At 41.3% G+C, this 23,403-nt stretch overlaps 1 protein-coding gene across 1 annotated transcript; it reads left to right on the top strand.

Moving 5' to 3' along the window:
* Nucleotides 1-1,082: 1,082 nt before the first annotated feature.
* On the top strand, nucleotides 1,083-16,921 carry THBS1 (thrombospondin 1). Its single transcript, XM_021539256.3, has 22 exons — nucleotides 1,083-1,216; nucleotides 1,379-1,473; nucleotides 2,196-2,773; nucleotides 3,256-3,331; nucleotides 3,579-3,775; nucleotides 3,949-4,074; nucleotides 5,608-5,701; nucleotides 6,054-6,227; nucleotides 6,600-6,776; nucleotides 7,086-7,259; nucleotides 7,436-7,563; nucleotides 7,682-7,834; nucleotides 8,332-8,550; nucleotides 9,055-9,162; nucleotides 9,547-9,706; nucleotides 10,094-10,212; nucleotides 11,850-12,084; nucleotides 12,465-12,692; nucleotides 12,915-13,186; nucleotides 13,637-13,734; nucleotides 13,845-13,984; nucleotides 14,603-16,921. The coding sequence occupies exons 2-22, from the start codon at nucleotides 1,404-1,406 to the stop codon at nucleotides 14,608-14,610; spliced, it is 3,534 nt and encodes a 1,177-aa protein (XP_021394931.1). The 5' UTR covers nucleotides 1,083-1,216; nucleotides 1,379-1,403; the 3' UTR covers nucleotides 14,611-16,921.
* The last annotated feature ends 6,482 nt before the right edge of the window (nucleotides 16,922-23,403 follow it).

Genomic DNA, 23,403 nt, shown 5'->3' with positions numbered 1-23,403 from the left:
CACTGACACTCCACTTCCCACGGGAGCACATGCCAAGCACACAAAGGCCAGGGAATGCAGAGGAATTAACCATTTTTGGAATTTGATTACCTCAAAGCTGTTTCACACGCCCAAGTCACTTTTAGTCATTCAGAATATGAAATTATGCAAGGAACCTACCTTTTAACCTTTAGATTTCCTGTTACCTGGAATTCATATTACACGGGAAATTCTTAGCTGAAGTAGTGTTAGTCATTTTATTAATTAAACAAATCTGCTATGGGAGAGTCTCAGCTGCACTACAACGATAGTAATTTCATTCCTAAGGCGAATTTGTTTGAGGGTCATCCCCACGAACATTTCTCCAGTGACAAGGAGATGTGGAAAGGAGACAGCAGGTCCTACTGCTCCAGCCTGCCGGCTTCTGTCCTCTCTGCCCCCACGGGAACCGGCTCCACCAAGGCCGGGCAAGACGGGCTAGTGAGAATTGCCCTTATTCCCCTTTTGTGAACCCAGTGTCCTGAGCGCTGTGTGTTGGAACCAGCGGGCAGGCAGAGAAAGTCTCACTAAGTGAACATTCAGTGGAGGATGCTTTCAGTAGCGCCTCGGCACAGCCGGCGGCAGCGGCGTCTGGGCGCACCGCTCCTCCAGGGCCCGCCGCGTGCCGGCGGCGGGACGTGCCCCCGGCGCCCTCGCTGCGGTGCGCGCGGCCGGAGAGCGGGGCCGGGACGCCGGGCGGGCGGCGGGCGGCGGGCGCGGGGCCAGGCGGGCTCCGGCCGGCGGAGGGAGCGCGGGCCCCGCGGGCCCGGGCGGGTCCCGCTGCCGGCGGGGAAGGCGCCGGGAGCCGGGCGGCGCGCGGGGCCGCGGGCAGCGCGGGAGGCCCCGGGGGCCCAGCGCCCCCTCGCGGCGCGGCCGGGCGCAGCGGCTCCCCCGGCCCGCGGGGCGCGCCCGCCCCCGCCCCCCGGCCCCTGCGGAAAGTTGTCCCTGGCCCCGGAGCCGCCCGGCTCCCGCCTCCCGCTTCCTGCCCCGCCGCCGCCGATTGGCCCGCCGTGCGCCCAGGAATGCGAGCCATCCCTTTATAGCCGGGCGCGGCGGCCGGCGCCCGCAGAGTCCCGGCAGCGCCGCTCCCGCTGCCCGCCGCTCGCCCTCCCGCGCCGGGACGGTCGGGGCTGCCCGCGGATATTGCTCGCCGGTACCCAGAGGCCGGCGCGGACCGCCCGGATCGCTCTTGCCGGAGGTAAGTGCCGAAGCGGCTCCCGCCGCTCTCGCTGTCCCGTCCGAGGGGGGCCGGGGACACCTGCCCCGTCCCCGCTGCGCAACGTCCCGCCTGCGGGAGCCTCGCCGGCGCCGGTCGTGGGTGCGACGGCAGCGCGGTGACCTTCCTCGTGTGTGTCCCCAGGCTGGTTCAGAGACAGACCTTTGCCATGGGGCCAGCGACTGCTCTCTGCCTCCTTCTCCTCGTGCTCGGCGGCTCAGAGACCAAGCGCACTGCAGGTAAGGCCGGCTCTGCGCTGGTACCGGGGCAAGAAGAAATAACTTTGGTGCCTGTATAGGCAGATGAAGTTGTGCTCGGTGGTAAAGAGCTCCAAAGCTCTCAATGAACAAAAACGTTTTAACCTGAGCATGAGCTAGCTGGGAACAGAAAACTTCTCTCTGGTGTGGAATTTGTGTAACCTTCAGAAGTAGGAACGCAGAGTCTCCAGAATTTGAGCATGTAGCTTGTCTACCTCTGCGCTGAGCAGAAGAAAGGAGGAACATGATGTAGGAACTGCCTGAAGAAGGAATGAGGTAGTAGGCTGCCGTTTTGGTGCTATAGAGAAGCTGCTGCTGTGCTGCTGTCACTCAGCCTGGATTGTGCAAACTCACTTTGCCATGTCCCAGCATAGGAATAATGCAGATTGGGTTTTGCTGTCTATTTCTGTGCTGCTGGAGTGTAATGAGGTGCCAGAATGGCTGCTACCTTTGTGTGTCAGTCAGCGGGTACCTGGCACTCCTGTGCTGACTGGCTCCCGTACAAGAATGCACATGTACTGCTGCACAGCAGCTCCTGGTGGGACTGCTGCACCATCAGACCTAACTGTCTGTGCTCTGATGTGAGGCACTGTGCCCTGCACGATGTGCGCCAGGAGCCAAAACGTTAAGTAATCCTGGGAAACTTGCACCTACTCAGCCTCTTGTCCTTTTCTCATGATGCTTATCCTGATCTCTCTCTGCAGAATCCAGGAATGATGATAATAGCGTCTTCGATCTCTTTGAGCTCATTGGCTTCATGCGGAAAGGAGCGGGGCGCCGGGCCCCCGGGGTGTACCTGGTGAAGGGGCCAGAATCCTCCAGCCCTGCTTACCGCATTGAAGATGCCAGTCGCATCCCTGCTGTCCCTGACACAAAGTTCCAAGACTTATTAGATGCCATCCATGCTGAGAAGGGCTTCATTCTCCTGGCCACTCTCCGACAAGCCAAGAAGAGCAGAGGCACACTGCTGTCTGTGGAAAAGAATGATGGCTCTGGTCATGTCTTCAGTCTAGTATCAAATGGCAAGGCAGGCTCCCTGGACCTGAGCCTTTCTGTTGACGGCAAGCAGCAGTTAGTGTCAGTAGAGGATGTCTTGCTAGCTACAGGACATTGGAAGAATATCACCCTGTTTGTGCAGGAGGACCGAGCTCAGCTCTATGTGGGGTGTGAGAAAATGGAAAACGCTGAACTGGACATCCCCATCCAGAACATCTTCACTAGGGACCTAGCCAGCAGTGCCAGGCTCCATATTGCCAAAGGGGGAGTCAATGACAACTTCCAGGTAAGACTTTCACTTATGATTTTGCCTAGAATTTTCAGTCATCTGTTTTGAAGGTGCATTAGCTACTCAACAAGCCTACATAGCAGCAAAGACGTCTAAATCTCCTAAACTTTACTAATGGAATTTGAAGGGTGAAGCATTAGATTTGTGGGGATGGAACTTCCTGCAGCAATGAGAAGGCACTGAAGTTTCCAGACAGGTAGTTGCAGCTTCATTGCTTAGCTTCTTATATGAGATTCAGAAATCCATGGGTATTTTCCTTCCTGCCTGGAGAGTTGCCAAGTCCTTATGCTCAAGGATAAGACCGTTAGGAAGCAGGGCTGGTTTTCATTAAGGAGAATAGAGCAATGTGTTTCACTTTTCCATCTGTCTGTCATGAAATTGCTCTGTAAGATCTTGCATGACCTTCAGTCTGTCCAAGTGCAAGTGGTTCTTCCCCTTGCAGTTGCTGCAAGTAGTTGTAATTCTTTCTCTGTCCACAGGGTCTGCTGCAGAATGTGCGGTTTGTGTTTGGAACAACTCTGGAAACTATCCTGCGGAACAAAGGCTGCTCCAGTTGTAAGTTTACAATCTTCTGAGTCCAATGACCTATTAAAAATAAGATTTCTCATTACTTTAGAAAGACAAGTTGAAACAGAACTCAGAAGTATGCTGACATGCAAATCCACATTGCATAAGAAATAAGATTATATTTCTGCAGGCACCCTAATGAATCTAGTGGCAGCTGTTTAGCAGGTGTTAGCCTGGAATGATAAATGCATGTCATATAAAATGCATTTACTTCACCTCTGTTTTTTTCTCTTAGCCACTAGTGCAGTCATTACTTTGGACAACCCCATCAATGGTTCCAGCCCAGCTATCCGCACTAATTACATTGGCCATAAAACAAAGGACATCCAAGCAGTCTGTGGATTTTCCTGTGATGAACTAACAAATATGTTTGTGGAACTGCAAGGGCTACGGTCCATGGTTACAACACTTCAAGACAGAGTTAGAAAAGTGGTAAGTGGTGGTCAACTTCATGGTACCTTTCATTAACTAGCACTTAGTGAATTAATTATAACCTGGCTTTTGAGAGGCTATGTAAACAGCAAAATATTTTTACTTTGACTTTTGTGAAAAAGGGTATTTCTGTATTAATCCTAAATATCTTCTTTTTGCTTCTGTCCCTCAAGACTGAAGAAAATGAAATCATTGCCAAAGTAGTCCAGATCACTCCTGGAGCATGCATTCATAATGGAGTCTTGCACAAAAATAAAGAGGAGTGGACTATTGACAGCTGCACTGAATGTACTTGCCAGGTAAGATTCCTCACATTCACAAATCACCTGAATATAAACTCATAAGGCGGAATTAATAGATAGTTCTAAACAGCAATGTTTGTTAGAAAGAGTGAATCATATACAGAACTAGGCATACTAGAGAAGCCATAGAATTAATCAGTTTATTTCATTCTACTAGATCTCTGATATAAAGGCAGGTTCCCTACCTTGTCCAAACAGCAATATTCTAGAAAATTATATGAGACGCTGAAATTATATGTATCACTCTGATACAGCCATTAAGAGTTTTAGTTCATTAATTTGGGGAATGCCTGTATTCTTTACATAAGTCCATCAGTAAACTAAGTCAGTATCAACACAACAAATGTATAGTACTATCAGCTTTTCTAGGTTTGCCTTCTGTCCTCACTAAACCTCTTGCTGACTTAGTAGAAAATGACATTTGGTCAAAAATTACTTGGTAAAGAGACTTATGATGTTTTCTTTATCTAGAAAATGCTTCTAGGTGTGTCCTATTAGCTTTTATAGATTATATGGAACAATGATCCCTTTTGGATTTCAGTTGTTTAATATCCCTGAATCACCTGGCAAGATATTGAAGCGTTGTGTTTCACTTCTGCTGAATGCTGTAAATACATACAAAATGTACAGTTTCAGGGTTTCTTTAACTTATTTGCTTGTTCCATTTAAGTATACCTTAGCAAAAGCATTTTGGGGTACCAGTCTACAAAGAGTGGGTTAATTAGCATGCCACTCTTTAGAAACTAAAAGTCAGGTATTTGTATATGTGCAATACAAGGCAACTCAAATTCTGTGTCTGCTTCTTTAGCTCTCTGTCTTTTGTCTTGTAGTCAGCACATGGTATTGTGACTTTTGCATTTGCCTCGTTCCTACCAATCTGTTTACTCAATGTTAGCTGTAATTGCCTTAATCTAATAATTTGCTTGGGGAGATTAAAATAGTAATCATGAGAGCATTCTTCTGACCAAGGTGCTACCTTCAAGAAGCAAAACTACAGACTGCCCTTTAACTCTTATTGAGATTGGGGGTGGGTGTTCTTACCCTGCGTGTTTGGCTTAGAGATGAAAAACCTCTAATTATAAGTTAGAGATTGCATGGCACTTGAGCAGAGTCCACTAAACTCATTTTTTCTTTACCATATAATCAGCTTAAATCCATATTAACTGAAGAGAAAATTGGCTTTTCATTCTTATTTCATTTCTTTGAAATCTGACCTTGTACTTTGGGTATCACATAATAGTCATTTACTTGAGCCAGCATATGCTAGTACTACCGATAAACTTCTGCAGAACGAAAATATTTCTGCTTTTGACTAAAAAATAATGGGTGAGAATGGAAATGAGATGAAGTTTGACTGAAAATACCTGGGACTACCCATTGGGTGGTATTTTAGCTCTAAATACAAGGGTCTCTGCTTTAGATATGCTACTGAATCTTAAAGTTCTGCAGAAAAAGTCCCTATTATTTACTTAGACTCCAAACATTGTTTATATTCCACGTGATAACTGTAATTCTCACAACTCTTTATAGAACTCTGCCACCATATGCCGGAAAGTGTCCTGTCCTCTCATGCCTTGTTCCAATGCCACTGTGCCTGATGGGGAGTGCTGCCCTCGGTGCTGGCGTAAGTACTTAATACTTTCACAGTCCTGTAGCAGTTGGCCACATCTAACTAGACCCATGCTGCTCTGCAGTATATCAGAACTGGGTATCCTATGGTAACCTTGTATTTCTGAAGTAGGTTAATCTGATGTGTCTTTGAGGCTAATCACTTATGTGATCCATGTTCAGATATTTTCTACAATATGCAACATATTGAAATGTTTGAGTTCATGGCCTTTATCTTATACAAAGAAGGAAGATGCATATATGGCTTCTGAGAACAGTTGTGTCCATTTTTGTGGAGAGAGAGGTGAGAGAAAAGATACGGAAAAGCATTTGTCTGGAGTCTTATTCAGAGCTGTATCCCTCTGCAGCTAGCGACTATGCAGACGATGGATGGTCTCCTTGGTCTGAATGGACCTCGTGTTCTGTGACCTGTGGTAATGGGATTCAGCAGAGAGGCCGTTCCTGTGACAGTCTCAATAACCGCTGCGAAGGCTCCTCTGTACAGACTCGGACTTGCCACCTTCAGGAGTGTGATAAGAGATGTAAGTACTTAATCTACTCTTGCTGGTAGTAAAACAGAGGCTGCTTTTATTGGCTGAATGTTAAAAAACGAGGATTACCAGGTAGCTCTGCCACTGGCATGGATCCTTGGCTTCTAGCTTTAAGGACTTGTATTAACAAGATGGAGGGAAGCAGATAGTTAATGCAGTAAACAGGCATGTTTGGGCACTGCTCCCAGGACGAAATGTGATGCCAGTTTAGGTATGAAATTTCCCTAGTTGCAAAACTTGATCTGTGACAGTCAGGAGGCTATCCTTTACACATGGAGTCTTTGGTCCTGGTACTGGCTGTGTCCTGGGTGCTGTACAGCTGAAGTCTTCAGAAATTATGAATAACAGAAATCTCTCTTGTAGTTAAACAGGATGGTGGCTGGAGTCACTGGTCGCCATGGTCATCATGTTCTGTCACTTGCGGCACGGGCATCATTACTAGAATTCGTCTTTGCAACTCTCCAGTACCACAGCTGAATGGCAAACCTTGTGAGGGTGAAGCAAGAGAAAACAAAGCCTGCCAGAAAGATCCTTGCCCAAGTAAGTGTGTCCTGGTGGTAACTAGTAATTGGTAGCTTAAATAGTTAACATCCAGGGTAGTTACTAAGTAAGCTTGTTATAGTATTCTTCTCTCTTTAAACTTAGAGGTGGGCTATGTAAAACCTCACAGGTTAGTTTCAGATGAAACTATTTTTATGCCTCTTCCATGGAGTCCATTAATTCTGTCATTTATGTCAGAGCAATGTCTGAACTGCTCTCCCTACAAAAGTAAAGTCCTTAGTCAGGTTGAAACTAGTTGTAGCACTGAATTTAAAGCTATACATGTTTTCTCTCTTCTTCTCCCTTAAGTTAATGGCAACTGGGGACCATGGTCTCCATGGGATGCTTGCACAGTGACATGTGGAGGAGGACTTCAGAAACGAAGCCGTCTCTGCAATAATCCTGAGCCTCAGTATGGTGGGAAGACTTGTGTAGGTGAAGCTAGAGGGACTCAGGTCTGCAACAAACAGGACTGTCCAATTGGTGAGTATCCATTTGCCCATAAACCTCTGAAGGTTGTTGATAATATTGAAAATGCCAGTGTAAAGTCTGCAAAACCTCAAGTGCTATAATTTTAAACCAGGATATCAGCCAAATACACTACTGTAACAGCACGGTAAAGCATCCTTTATCGTAACATTTCCTCACTTGTTTCACAGATGGGTGTCTGTCTAATCCCTGCTTTGCTGGGGCTACGTGCACCAGTGCCCCTGATGGTTCCTGGAAGTGTGGTGCCTGTCCTGCTGGCTACCATGGTGATGGTATTCACTGCCAAGATATTGATGAGGTAAGAAGACTATAGTTTGCTCCTTGAAAAGGAAGAAGAGAAAACAGAAAGGGAGAATAAGAATCACTGTTTAATAATGCTAACTGTTGTTCTCCTTTATCTCAAACTCATATTTCAGTGCAAAGAGGTTCCTGATGCCTGCTTTGTCTTCAATGGAGTGCACAGGTGTGAGAATACTGAACCTGGGTACAACTGTCTGCCTTGCCCACCACGTTTCACTGGAACACAGCCATTTGGCCGCAGTGTTGAGGATGCCATGAGTAACAAACAGGTATTGTCAATTTGAGAATTGTTCTAAGTTACAAAGTTTCACAAAAAACAGAAAACACCTATGTGTTCTAGGCAAAAAAAAAAACTTGGAGCATTTAATAAAACACCATCTTCTGTGATTCAGAACAGAAGAAGCATTAACCAGCATTAATTCTTTTGAAGATCAAAATGAGTTTTAAATATCATTGTCCTCCTCAGCCATGGAGGGTTCAGAGGTTACACATAATTTTAGGAGTAACTCAGGAGTAAATCAGTAGTCACTAATGATACAACAGTATGTGCCTCAGGTATCCTAATGCTTTGTTCCATTTGATAATACATAAGGTTTGAACAAGAAAAATAATTAGTGCTAAGACTGGTACTGGAGTTGAGGACCAGAAGAAAGCCATGTATGAGACTTTTTTTGCCTGATTGATTAGGATGTATTTGAATCTTTGGGGAAAAAGTGAAGGATAAAGCAATGTTTTCAATGGATTTAATTTCTGTGTGGTCTTCTAGGTCTGCAAGCCACGTAATCCATGCACAGATGGAACACATGACTGCAACAAGAATGCCAAATGCAATTACCTTGGCCACTTTAGTGACCCCATGTATCGCTGTGAATGTAAACCAGGCTATGCTGGCAATGGCATAATCTGTGGAGAAGATACTGACTTGGATGGATGGCCAAATGAGAACCTGGTTTGTGTTGCCAATGCTACTTACCACTGTAAAAAGGTAAGTTTATCCTCTTTTACCATCTGCCATTCTAACAGCCTAAGCTATTAAACTATGCTCTCTGCAAAAAAACCTTCTAGGGATCAAGGAGGTGTAGGGATGCCATTGTCAAGGCATTGCTAGGAGGCTCTTGCTGTTGCTGTATTGCTTTATATATTCTTGTGATATGGGAAAAAATGAAGCCTGATTATTGTAAATGTTCTAGGAAGATTCTAATTTAGACCATACCTATATCAGTTTTGTTCTGATAGCACTCTCCAAGGGAAGAGTGAGCAGCAGGGTAAGATTCTCAAAAGCAATCCAATCTTTATTTTAAAATTATTTAACTGTGGCTTTCTAAGACTTCTCACTTTAATGACTAGCTTAAATTGAGAGAATTACAGTAGGGTTACTCCTACCTGATTGAGGTGTTACAATTTTGCCTAATGATTAGATTTTACCTGCTCAAATCCATATTGTAATAATACCAGGAGTGAACATGTCTGTGTACTTTTTTCCTTGTAGGATAACTGCCCTAATCTGCCTAACTCAGGGCAGGAAGACTATGATAAGGATGGGATTGGTGATGCCTGTGACAGTGATGATGATGACGATGGCATTCCTGATGACCGGGTAAGGAAACAGAAAAGAACAGCCATTGAGAATGTGGCTTTCCCACTTCCCTTCCCAAAGCTGGACTCTAGCTTCTGACATTCATCTTAAGAGAGGATCATAGGAAATTGTTGGCACTGACAGCTATCCTAGAAACCTTAGATATGCATAACTGTGCAGACAAACTTTCTGCAGCTGTTTGAGCTTGGGAAATGACATTTCGTTTTTCATTCAGCCATTCATACACTTGTGCCAGCAACGGGGTGTTTGAGATAGTAGCATCTGAGTTTTATCTGTTTCCCCTCCTTTCCTTTCTTCTTTCATAAAGCAGTACAAACATAAGCAGAATCTGGTTAAAGCTTTAATTTGACTCTTTTTAAAACTTGACTTTCCTCACTTTTGCAGGACAACTGTCCATTCATCTACAACCCACAGCAGTATGACTACGACAGGGATGATGTTGGTGACCGCTGTGACAACTGTCCCTACAATCACAACCCTGATCAAACTGACACTGACAACAATGGAGAAGGAGATGCATGTGCAATAGATATTGATGGAGATGGTAGGTTGCCTCTGATCACTCCTTTAGATGGTTTTCAGCCATGAATCAAATCAACCCAATGTAATTCTGATTTCCTAGCAGAATTTCATCCCTGAATGTACCAAAGTTCTCTTGTGGTGGTTTCAGGATGTGAAGGCTACTGAAAGAGCAGTTAGGGTTAATGGAAATTCACTTTGGAATTTATACGTTTTGTCACAGTTAAATTCTATCTCCACTCTCACAAGGCAATAGAGCAGAAGTGTATTACAGAGCTAGTGATGAGTCATGTTTCAAAGCTTTCAAATAATGCTCAAAATATTTTAAAAAAGGTATCAAGAAGTATGTGGTGGCTTTATACAGGCCTTTGCAGCATTTAGATGTCTGATTTTCATTAATGAACTTTTACAGGGGTGCTTAATGAAAGGGACAACTGCCAGTATGTGTACAATGTAGACCAGAGGGATACAGACTTGGATGGTGTTGGAGATCAGTGTGATAACTGTCCACTGGAACACAACCCTGACCAGGTAAGGGATTTGAATTATATAAACAGAGTGTGCTAAAAATACAGTATGTTGTGTGTTGTAGAACATATTTTAACAGGTTACACCGGAAATTTGACTTGTCACAAGTCATTCTTACCACTTTCCCATTTGGTGCCTTTATCAAATAACATGCCCTGTTTGAACAGCTGCTAGGTATTTTCTGAAAAGTAGCTGTAGTGAATATCTGTAAGACTACTGCATGTGCTGGTTGCCTAAACATTTCTTAGGTTTGTCAGTTGTGGTGATCCTCACAGAGAGAATATGAAATACTTTGGGAACATTGTGCAAAATGTGGGTAGTGGAACTACTCTCTTCATAGCCCATAGTGCTGTGTTCACTTAGACACAAAGCTGTTCTTTAAACTTTGTCCCTAAACTTGAAGCCAACTGCATTTCAGAAGATAACTTTTCTAGCAGTAAGTAGAAGACAGCTCAAGTTGCTTTTCTCTAAGAAAAAGGCATATTATGACACTTGTAAAATTCACCTTCATAAAAATCCAGGGGGATCCAGATTCTCACACAACTTACTGGTTCAAAAACTGAAGGCAGAAGTAGATAAAGCCTGTGACATCCTGTCAGTTAAAAGACTGTTTAATAGCTTTAGGGACATAACTGGAATGCTTAAAGGGTTAGAAAAGCAGATGCAAATCACTGGAATGTAGCCTAAAAGCAGTGTTACTTGAAGGATTTAAACAGATAATATAAAGTGACTTAGTCATTGTCACTTGCTTTCCTACTTCCTCACTTGAGGGAAGGAATCACCCGAAGATCCTTTGAGGCAGCTGCTTTCAGGAAGATCCTTTCTCTTGTGACTTTGAAATTTTAATACAAGACTCTAACAGCTTTTCAAACACTATCCTAATCAAGTTCTAGAAGTGAAGGTACTGGATTTCAAGTGCAAGAATTAGTAGCTAATCCAACAGTGTATGATATGCCTTCTGTCTACACCAGGGTCACCCACCTGTGTTCACAAGACTACTAGGCTAAATGTGGGGCAACCTCAGAGGTGATAGGATTGTTTTCCTTAGTTCAGGACCCGATTATGCAAATGACTGGCTAAAATATGTGATCAGCAATCACACTAGTTAGTTAACGCAGTCTGTCACCACCATGGGAACAATTGTCTTGACTGATGAATTGGAGGCACAAAGAGCATTTATGATAGAGAAAATTAAGCTGTGTTTGTAGAGGATGTAACACCAAGCATTGGTAGACTGTTCTAATGTTACAGTCTCTACTGACTAAGTACAGAGTAATCCAACCCTGATTTGGCCCTTGAAACCGCATTGCTGCCAGGGAAGGGAGGAGATAAAGTACCCTGCATCCTGTATGGTAGACTAGTGACAGAAGAGGTATCAAAGGCTCAAGATAGCTGACAATCACACTGCTTTCTGATACTGTGAATTCAAATTAAAACCAGAACAAGTCTAAAGTAGCATAAAACCAGTTAGCACAGGCAGTTTTAAGTGTGTATTAATCCACCCATTATATCCATTTTAGCTTTTGATAAAGCAAGCAGAAATCCTAATTAATTCTATATTAAGACTCCTATTTCAGAGACTCCTATCTCAGCCTTCTTTAAGTGGCCTTTTAAAATGTTTTTGTTCTCTCCTCTGATAGGAAGACACAGATTCTGATCGCATAGGTGATCAGTGTGACAACAACCAGGACATAGATGAAGATGGTCATCAAAATAACCTTGATAACTGCCCCTATGTGCCCAATGCCAATCAAGCTGACCATGACAAGGATGGAAAAGGTGATGCCTGTGACCATGATGATGACAATGATGGTATCCCTGATGACAAAGATAACTGCAGATTGGTTGCCAACCCAGATCAAGCTGATTCTGATGGTAAGAGAGCCAGTATCATAATAATGTTTTGTTTCTTCCAATAGTTTGATGCTATTTTTTTCACACTATTTAATGTTGGACAAAACTAAGTAACAAAAATACAGAATGTCTGTACCAGAAAAAAAAACCCAGGATGTTGCTATAGTGCTTCTCAGGAGTAAAGATCAATGTAAAAATGATCACATATCCAACTTACTCCTAAGTCACTATCAGGCTGGAGTGAAAGGGCATTTATACAGTAGCTGCTGCGGTTTCTGTCATGTGTCTGCCAAGTACCTGGGCAGTCAGAGATCTGCAATTCAGACTTTAATTTCCAAGCTGTAAGACTCAGAAGCAAATAGCGTTGGTAATAAAATAATAAAATTACTTTTATCATATAGGTGATGGACGTGGAGATGCTTGCAAAGATGACTTTGACCAAGACAGTGTGCCAGACATTGATGATATCTGCCCTGAAAATGTGGAAATTAGTGAGACTGATTTCCGAAAATTTCAGATGATTCCTCTGGATCCCAAAGGAACATCCCAAAATGATCCAAACTGGGTTGTTCGTCACCAGGGTAAAGAACTGGTTCAGACAGTCAACTGTGACCCTGGCCTTGCAGTCGGTAAGGGGAAAAATTTAACATTCAAATTTAATTTGGGGTGGTTTGATTTTTTTGTTGTTGTTGGTTGGTTGGTTGGTTGGTTGTGGGGGTGGGGGGTTGTTTTGTTGGTTTTTTCAGTTGTGGTGAGAGAGAGGAAGAGAACTTGAGTAACTATTAAAAAGTTGTTTAAGAATTGTAAAAAAGTAGTAGCATCTAAAACTTTATTCTTTAATGTCCCCATAGGTTTTGATGAATTCAATGCTGTGGACTTCAGTGGTACCTTCTTTATCAATACAGAAAGGGATGATGATTATGCTGGCTTTGTTTTTGGCTACCAATCTAGCAGTCGTTTCTATGTTGTCATGTGGAAGCAGATCACCCAGTCTTACTGGGACTCCACACCAACCAAAGCTCAAGGCTATTCAGGTCTCTCCATTAAAGTTGTGAATTCCACCACTGGTCCAGGAGAACACCTTCGTAATGCTCTGTGGCACACAGGAAACACTCCTGGCCAGGTAAGAGTGGTAAGAGCTTACTACATGCTGAAGTATTCTTAATGTGATAACATGAGTACTCCAGTGTGATAACTCTTCTGCATAAGGCAGGCTGTTCTTCCAGCAAATTAGACACTTAGAGGGGGTCTGCACATGCTGATCATGTAGGCTTCTTGGCAAAGACCAATAACTTTGTAATTTTTCCTAATCAAGTAAAATATTATATACAATTAACAGGGTTGCTTACTGCAGACAGGCTTTCTGGCAGCAGTGAATCAATTGTTAGTGGAATTGTGCTGTATCTTCCAATTTACATATTTTAAAAGTAGATTTAAGTGCAGTTGATTTCTATTATTTCTATATTTAGGCTATTAAGAGCCTAATGACTTACTTTAATTATGAGGCACCTTCATGTCAAAATAACTTGTGTTATCTCTGGCCTTTGGTTGATAAAAAAACATTCTTTCACAGGTGAGAACTTTGTGGCATGATCCTCGTCACATAGGCTGGAAAGACTTCACTGCATATAGATGGCGACTTAGCCATAGACCAAAGACCGGCTACATCAGGTGAGCATCATCCTTTTATCTGAAGCAAATATCACAGGAAAAGTGGATGTCAGTGGAGAAGAACCTCACAGGACCTTGTCAAAGATGACTGAGCTATTGTTTCTTTGTAGGGTTGTAATGTATGAAGGGAAGAAAATCATGGCAGACTCAGGACCGATCTACGATAAAACCTATGCTGGTGGTCGGCTAGGATTATTTGTCTTCTCTCAAGAAATGGTGTTCTTCTCAGACCTTAAATATGAATGCAGAGGTAAGGATAACATTGCAGTTAAGAGATCCCATATAAATGAATTGGTTCAAGAACTTAATACATAGGAGCCAAAAGGAAAACTGTGATCATTCATGGTTCAGGTTTGAACAAGTTCTGCAGGCAGAAACAGGACACTTGGTAAACTCTTCACAGTAAAAAATATAAATATATAAAATCTAAGTGTATTTCTATTGTGATATTTCAAAGTATCAGAAATCCATGTTGAGTTCCAGAAATGAAATACATCTTGACTCTTCTTTAAAGTGCTGACTAGAATGAATGAGCACATCTGACAAAATCTAAGGTAGAAATGCAATATATTGACTTTAGCAAGTAAAGAGCTGATTTGTTTAAAAGTAAGCAAAGTAGAAGGTTGTCCATGTATTGCAGTCTTGAAGTTTAGTAGAGGTAACTAGTTCCAGCTGTCCTAATCCTCTGAAATTGTCACTTCATTATGAAATGGTTACATAGATTAGATTAAGAAGTCTAACTCAAGGAAGCACCTAATTGAAAGTACTTTCCATTTGCTCTATAAATGTCTCTGGGCATTAATGACTTGGACATAATCATGCATAATACACATAAATATTTAAATATTGTCTTTTCCTTTTTTCACAGATTCATAATCACAAGATTGTTGGAATCAGAGACTATTTAAAAATGCTGGTAATTGCACCTTTTGAAACGTTTAGCCTTACAAATCCTGGGACCATTATATTATTCCTTCCTTTCTTCTTTCTGCGTAAATGTGGACTCGAAACACATGACCTGCCTCAAGAGAATGCTTTTGAGAGAATGAAAGTGAGAACATACTTGGTATCTGACCTCTGCTGAAGTGGAAGGAAACAAATGTGTCTTGCAAATGAGAATTGTCATCACTGAACAAGCACACTTCTTTCAGTAGGAAAGACATTTGTTTGCTGTTTATCACAGTGCAGTGTCACTGCCTCTCTAACTGGAGGTCCCATGGAGTAGCATTTTGTAAAAGAACATCTTTGGATGTGCTGTGGACTACTTAAACTGAAGACCTTTCATTGTGTGGGGAAGAGGGAGTTTGGGTGGGAGGGGGAACTCTAGGTCTTTCTTTATGGGGTAGAGGATTTTTTTTAAGGAAGGCTGTGCTACTTTGGTTTACATCCATTTAACTTGGAGAAATTGTTTTCTATGTCACACCTTTCAGATAAAAACATAGCCTTACTCTGTGGTAAGCTAGATCAGCTGCTGTACTACACAGGACAAAGCAGATATCCTAAAATGATTTCTGTCATGGCAGGAGGGAAAGAGGATAAAAACTGGTACATTCAATCACACCAGATTTGGGAGAACTGGGATTTATGATTAGGTTCTGTTTTTTCCTGATGTAGATGCAGGTCTTGCTTACCTTCAAATGTGTTCTTTCAGATATGGTGCCAGAAAGCACCACCATCTCAGCTAGCACTGTGCTATCCTTCCGGAAACCAGCACATGCTTCACTTTTTATGGTTAAAGAGGCACAAAAATAATGTAATGAAAACATTCCTTTTCTACATGCCATAGATATTTTAAACCCCTCGCTTCTTTAGAGGGGAGGAAATGGGGCCTGTAGATAAAATTGTAAAATATTTATTTTTGCCTATTCTTGATGTTATAATGACTGAGGGATTATTGATTAAAACAACAAGAGATGCGTCAAGACTATCCACCTAATCATTGTTACAAGTCTTCATGACTGTAAGATTGTAAATACAGATTATTTATTGTCTCTGTTCTATACTGAAACTAGAGAGGGTTTAGTTGAGAAAAAGAGTCTTGTCTTGAGCAGATAGTGGTAATGTATATGTTACAAAGAGCAATTTTCGTATAAAGGCTTTGAGGTGCAAGGAAAAGTGAGGATGTGGGCAATGGGATGTTTGTTTTTCTCAGTCTGAGCTCAGTGTTGGCTTTTCCTTTCTTTGTGCAAGGCAGTTGATAACCTGGCAGACAACTGTTCTGCAATGCTAAAATTCAAGTCCCTTGAGATAGTAACAGTTTCTGTCCCATCCACAGCACTAGAGGTGAGGGAATGCCAGTCACCCTCTTAGCATGCTCAAGTGCTGGGAAATGTCTGTGATGCTTTACCTCTGGAGAGCTGCCCCTGAGGAGGTTGCAGCGGGAGGCACGAGGACAGCCCTCACTAACCATGTAATGGGCTCTTTGGGCCACTGCAAGCTCCCTTGGGAACTAGTGACGTGCAGCTACAAAAGAAGGAATTCATCACAGACTAGGCAATTTCAGGAACTCCTTGCAAATGAGGGAGAGGCCTTGATGTACATTAAAAGACTGTTTTCCCCAACAGAAGGGGCAGCATCCTTATACCTATAATATTTCCTTGTCTTTTCAAAAAACAAAAAGAAATGAACACGGTGAAAGTTTTACGTACAAATATTACCTCATTGTTGTGTGACTGAGAAAAACCTTTGAAGCAGCAGAGTTCAAATGTCTAACAAACTTTAAAGCTACTGTAGTACTAAAAAGTTAATGCTGTACATAGTAAAAATTTCTTTGCAGAAAATGTATTCCCAGAAAGGAAATGGCATTGGAAAAAAAAAAGTCAAATACAATTTCTAATGTTGTATTATATTTTTTCCTGTCATCTTGTATACCATTGCTTGTATTTTTATAAATTATTTTTCTCGTTGCCATTGTAATAGTTAATCACATAATTGTGTAGATAGGCTATTTAAATAATTTATCATGAAATGCTACCTGTAGAGTTAGTATTTCTATTTTTATAAAAAGTTTGCACACTGAAGATTTTTTTGCTTCCCTCCTCCCCCTGTTTTTGCTAGCATAATTTTATAAGAACATGCTTTTTTTGTAAACATTTTTAACCATTTTTCCATTCTAAAGTTGTGTAAGTTGTACAATAAAGCTTCTTACATACAAAGAACAATAAACCACCAAGGACATTTATATTTATACCTTTCTTTGCTGGTTTTATTCGTTTTGTAATGCATCTCTGTATCACTGATGTGTTACTTGTGTTAAATTTGGCTTCTATGCAAGATTTTCTCTGCACTCTACATTACAACTGTTCTGAGGGGGTGCACCTGAGCTGTTCCCCTGGGTGTAACCTGTGGCCCACCTGCAGGCACTGCTGCAGTCACAGCACGGGCAGCTGGCACCCTTGATTCTGAAGGCTTCCCTTCCAGACTTGCAAGCCATGCTGCCATCGGCACAGGCACGAGGCAGAACACTCTGTGTCTGCAGTCATGCCCAGCCAGGCCTGCCCCCTTTCACATGAAAAGAGGCAGCATATTGGCAGGGACTGATGCATCAGGCTCTCACGACTGAAATTGCTAGTGTGATCAAAGAGCTGATGCCAGGGCACTCCATCAACTTCTAGAACATGCTGCTAAAACTAATAATCAAGACTGATTCTTCAAGCTCTACTTGCAGCAGCAGCTTGTCGTGTGTACCCCTTAACAAAGGCGGGTGCTGTAACAGGAGTGCTAGATACCCACATGAGATGTGTAGTGAGGGCATCCTGCAGGTGTAGAAAACTAATCTTTACATCTTCTTTTCCTGAGGATGAAGACTCTTGTTCTATGTCACTACTCTTTTGAGGGCAGTCCCGTATATTTAAATTTTTTCCCACTGAGAACAAGGAGAGCAAAGAACTCCTGGCTGGTGATGAGGGCCAGGAATTTCTGCCCTCATCAGTTACAGGACTGTCTGCTTGACTTGTAAGGAATGAGATGGGATAGTAGGAGTGCACTGTCAGTGTAACCCATCTGATCTTACCTGGGTCTGCAGTACCATATGTCTTGCAGGTTTGTCTCTTAACTCTTCTGGCCTCCAAAAGACACCAAGACTGACAACTATAAAAAAACAAAGATGGTTCCAAGTTGGAGAAATCTCTTCATTTACTTGCAGGAAGAAGGAGATACCTTAAAGCCAACAGTTTTCTGAGCATGTATCTATATCTGAACATATCTATGTATGTAGGTCTAACCGAAAGTTTGAAACAGAGAACTGCTGCTGCTGTGGGGAAGACAGCCTTGGCAGCCCATTCCAACAATCTTGTCTGAGCCATGCCAAACTTTTATGCTAATTTTGTGCATGCATTTTTGTAGCTTTTCTTGTCATTAGAATAAAAAAGGCAAGCCATATGCTTTCTGTAACCTAAGTCCACCCACTTTTGCTTGGTGGGTGTGAATACAGTAGGACACAAGAAAGAGCTATAGCTGAGGTAAGTTAGGCCTTTACTTGTCCAAAGAAACTACTGAAGAAGGACTAAATACGAAGAACATGGCAGGTGGCCACACTTCACAGGGCAGAGAAGCCTGTGGGAAATTTGCTGTTCCCAGCCTCCCTGGAGACTCATCAGTGGAACATGTAAGTGTACCAACCAATGCATGCCACTTCTAGAATTACTTGGTATTGGCCAACTATTTTTGCATAAGTAATCTTTTCATTTCATGCTATTGTAGAGAACACAATGCTTTTCTTCCACAACACGGGTCTTCCAGAGCCCATGCAAATGCAGGACCTTCAGTTTTAAAGTGATCATTTTCATCAAACCTATATTCAACAGGAGTAGTAGTTTAAGCAGTAGGTATTCATAAGCTATGGAGATAAAGAGTGAGATAAGTGTAGAAAGATCTGCATCTTGATGACTGTAGTGCATTTTTTACTGATATTTGTATGATTTTTGTAGGACAGTGCACAGTAAGTGGTAGATTTTCAACATAAATTCATTTTGGAAATGAGTATTGAGACTGCAGCAGTGAGCATCTTAAAGTATCCACAAGAGGAGTTCTGGTTCTTATTTCTCACATTTTCCAAAGAGAATAAACTGGTGCACAAAGTTGTATGAATATTCAAGCAGAGTTATGACAAGAGGACGAGAACTCATTTAAAAAAGTGCTTGGCAAGAAGAAGTCTTAAAGATAAAATATTCTGCAGGAAATCCATTACATTAGACAAGTATCATAGAGAAACTTGGATTTTCAAATTTAAACAAATCCCAGGAAGCCCAGACATCATTTGTCTTTCATTTCTCACCTGCTTTCAAAGGGAAGAACTGCTAGCCTAGGCAAAACATGCAATGCTAAACTGGGTGCTGCTGAGACTGTGTCCCTGTCCCTTGATGGTTCTGCTCACAAAATGTGTATGGAGAGACCATTTTAGTGTTATTGTAAAATTATGGTAGAATGCCTCTGGCAAGGCCCTTCCCACCAAAACTATGCATACCAAATACACAAAGAAAACAATAAAAAAACAATGGCACAGACCAGTACTTCCACAAGAAAACAGCAGATTTTTAAGGGAAAAAACATTCTGAATAGAGAATACCTGCCTACAAAGCAAACTTGTTCATGTGCTTTAACACGGCAAGTTACTGCACACTCCAGAATATTCCAGTTTACTTGGGTTTTTTTAAGCATAAGAGGTATTGCAGATTCAAGTGCAAGTAGTGAACTATTTCAAATAGACATAAATGACAGGGAGCCTTTTATTCCAACTACTGCATCTGGATTCTAGCCAATCCCTCAATGAAACGTATAATTGGATAAATGTAGGTTATGGCATTAGTAGTATTCAAGTGCCTCTATTCTATTTGAAAAGGAAACAGTTTTTCTGACCTTTAAATCTCACTACAAATAAAGGAGCAATTATTTCTCAATAAGCGCATCTGTTGAAAATTAAATTAAATTTAAGAAAAAATCAATTACTATTTTTCTAGCTTTCATAAACCCCCCTAACTTGTCAGCTTCCTGAGGATCTGCCAAACCACCTGGTCTTGTGTCTATCCTTCACACTGTGAGACTCCCAGAGGTAAGGATCTCTCTTTATAAGTGGGGGAGGAAACACACATGGAAGTGTAAACTCAGGCAAATTTTTCATGTAAAAAGCAAGAGAGAGGGGATCTTTTTCAAAGCTGTGCTTAGAAAACCTTTTTAAGAAGCATAACACAAAGGTGCACTCTCGTATTATTTGCTGAAATTTTATCCAGCAAGTATGGGGTTTTAATAAAATATAAAAATTCTCGTAGTCACTGAAATCACAGAAATTGAGCTGCAAACAATCACCTCTCACTTATCCATTCCTGATATGGAGGTAAAAAGGCACCCTTTCCAGCACATGAATTTACTGGCATACTTTTTCACATTTCTGGACTAGTCCTTGTTACTCTGATGACATGTTTAAGCTGCCCTTTCCTCTCTGATCTATGCAGCAGATAATTTTTGCACAGCCTGTTTTCACTCTGCGCTCAGCATGCCCACTGGCTCTGCAGGAGTTCTGCTCGGGAAGTGAGAAGGAAAGCATGCACCACAGATCCACTAAGCAGACACCAGCCCACGTGTCTTGAAAGAAGGCATTAGGCTGAGGATTTTTGTGGGGCGTTTTCCTCTTTTTTATTCTTTTTAAATGACAAAACTGAAAGTTTTTTCACCCCTTGGTAGAACTACTTTAATTTAAACTTGAATTCTGGACAAAAAAGACTAACTTCATTCATTTTATTGTTATCCAGATTCAGGAAAAATTTTAACTTTTTTTTTTTTTAATCAGGATATTTATTTTGTCAGTACTCTTCAAAATGAAAATCCCTCAACCACTCTAAGTCTGCACAAAAACTGTCAAGCTGGAATGAACTTCTGACACCATTACAGTATACTGAAATCAATATCGTAATCCTTTAAAATAGCCCACTCAAATCTATAGTATGTTTTCTGTATTATATGTTCAATTAATACATACAATTTATATATGCATATATATGTGTATATATACACATACATAATGTTAATGAAAATGATTGAACCACCTTAATTTTCCACGTGCATAGGGAAAAAAATATGCAGTTTGTCATTTAAGAAGGCAAACCATGGCAGCATCGAAACATACCCACTGGAGAAAATCAGTATCAACATCTGAGCACTGCCACTACAAACACCAGCACTATATGTTTATCATTGAGAAGTCTAAGTGACAAAGACAGAATGATTTGGTCCTGTATTGCACAGTAATTAGATGCAATCACACCAAAATCTTTTCTTCATGGCTATGTTGTCTTCACCACTATTAAATTTTTGGAACAAAGCATCTATTTTTGCTGTAAAATCATTGTGTGAAAAAAGATAAGGAGAACAAACAGCATAAATTTACATGCACACATGAAACTTCTTGTTCCTTAAACATGTCAAAGCCCAAAAATCCAAAGGATGACTCTAAAAATAAGTCTCCTGTGCTCTATTATGTTTTGGATTAAAGGAACTAGAGAGGACGTTAAAGAAGTTAGTTATCAGAATCTTTTGCCAAATACAGCTTATGCTGAATGAAGCAATGTATTTCAAAAAAACTGTTTCCAAATCCCAAGTCAGGCTGCAAAAGAAAATTAATTTAAATATCTCAATCACCACTGCTGCATCACTCCCTGAGGAGAAGCTGCCACATTCCAGTGCAGCTGGAATTCAAGTGGCGGCCCCAATGGAGGGGTTATTGCAGGTTACAACACAGAGTCACTGGAAAAACAAAGAAAAACCCATGAATCCTCCTGGGCTCAACTTTCTTTTTACCCTGGTATTGGTGATGTTTTAGCAAATGAACTTGTCACTATATTTTATATAATATCTCTGTTATTGTCCACCTCTCACCAGTACCATATTTTTCCAAATATTTTTTTTCCAACAGTTTTACTTAAAACTGAGAATACAAAAAGAAAGGAGGGCTTGAATTGATATTTCACTTGTAACATCAAGCAAGAAATAGAATATTCCAAAACAACCTGTTGTTTAATATAATGCAGTAGAAGCCAAGCACAGATAAATATTAGGTCACTAATTTTTTACAGTCTTTTGAGTACTCTGGAATAGCAAGCCATGACTGTTAGGTCCCTGTGGTTTTCAGTGACTACAACTCATGCAGGGTGCTCAGCACTTCCCAAAGCTAAAAGTTAAGTTGCAGACCTCCTGTTGGAATATATATTTCAAGTCAACAGCCATCCAAATTTACCTGCTTATCACTGAAATGCCAGGCACAAATAAAAAGATGTATGGCTTCAGGATCCCTTCCTTGAAGGTGCTAGCAAAAGCTTTTTTATACCAGCAAGTGATTCAAGATAAGAAAATAAAACAGGAAAATAAAGAAGTACTTAGTATTTTTCTTAATGTTCTCTAGATATTATACATACAATCTTTAAACATAATCTAGATTTCTTCAAAAACTGCCTGAGCACTTGACACACTGTTTTTGAGGAGGTCTATATAAAACACAAGTTCCATGTGAAAATAACTGGACTGTGAAAAGATTAGAGACAGCAGATAGTTCTGAATGAATATCATACAGGCACAGAAAATACTCTTACTTGTCAGTATTGCTTTAGTTATATTTATGCTAAAAAAATTATGATATAGGCTTAATATTTTTATGGTAAGAAATACATGTAGGTGAGATTTGAAAAGTTCCATGAAATGTGCATACAGCAATCCTGTGCACAACATCCACTAGCCAGTGGTTTGTTATTGCTGTTGGAGAACAAGTAAAAATATCAGAAAGTAAAAAACTAAATAGCAACTGCTTGTTGCAAATATAATGTCCCATTCAGATTTTTAACTGAAAGCAAGTTGATTTGATCCTGATCTCTGTTACAGCCAAACAACTACAACTTCCCCAGAAGTGTGCATTCAATCCTACTGGAAACTCTGTAAATTAGATTAAAATCTGGGCCAATATGTGCATTAATTTAAACATTCATATTAGATCAAGTAAACCCTATGCAATAACAGCCCAAGAATAATTAATATTCTATCCACACATTTTTTCTTGGTGAATGTTAAATTACTATAGGTATAGGATCTGAGAAAGAATTTGTCCTTTTAGGTCAAGAAATCACATGAGAACTTGGCAGTGGAATAAATCTGTTGAGTCTTCTTTCTTTGAGTATCTCTCCCCACTCAAAAAAACTTTCAAAAATGAACCATGCTTTTTAAATAATGTTTTCTTATTCTGACATTGCAGCACATGACATGGGAAACCAACCATCAGCTGAGTAAATAAGAGAAAAATCAGGAAAAAATACTAGATAGACAATCAAAAACCTGTAATGAATTGTTACTATTCTCTCAAACCCAAACCAGCTGCATTACCTTCCCCCATCGCTATAAGGCTTCACAACCCAGTAGCTGCTAAGGCAAACTACTGAATCCCTCCACTTTTACCCCCACCAAGCCTTTACCAGGGGCTGCCATCTTTCCTCATTTAATTGCATTTCTTAGCTGGAAGATCTTTGCTGTGTGGTTACCATTTTCCCAGACAAGAATCAGGCAGAGCTGAGCAGACTAGTGCTGATGTTCTGATCCAGCAGAGCACTTGTGCAATTCCAGCCTTCAAGCAAACCAGGGGTCCAGCCAACAGACAGCCCGGGGCAAAAAAGTGAGTAATGGGATGCTTCAATG

Source organism: Lonchura striata, chromosome 5 (genome assembly GCF_050655825.1).
Source record: "Lonchura striata isolate lonStrDom1 chromosome 5, ASM5065582v1, whole genome shotgun sequence".
Lineage (NCBI taxonomy): Eukaryota > Metazoa > Chordata > Aves > Passeriformes > Estrildidae > Lonchura > Lonchura striata.
This window is presented reverse-complemented; position numbering and strand designations above follow the sequence as displayed.

Coding starts and splice junctions, on each gene's coding strand:
- THBS1 (XM_021539256.3), top strand. CDS start 1,404: ATGGGGCCAGCGACTGCTCTCTGCCTCCTTCTCCTCGTGCTCGGCGGC. Junction 4,075..5,607: donor GCACTGAATGTACTTGCCAG/GTAAGATTCCTC, acceptor AACTCTTTATAG/AACTCTGCCACCATATGCCG. Junction 7,564..7,681: donor ACTGCCAAGATATTGATGAG/GTAAGAAGACTA, acceptor CTCATATTTCAG/TGCAAAGAGGTTCCTGATGC.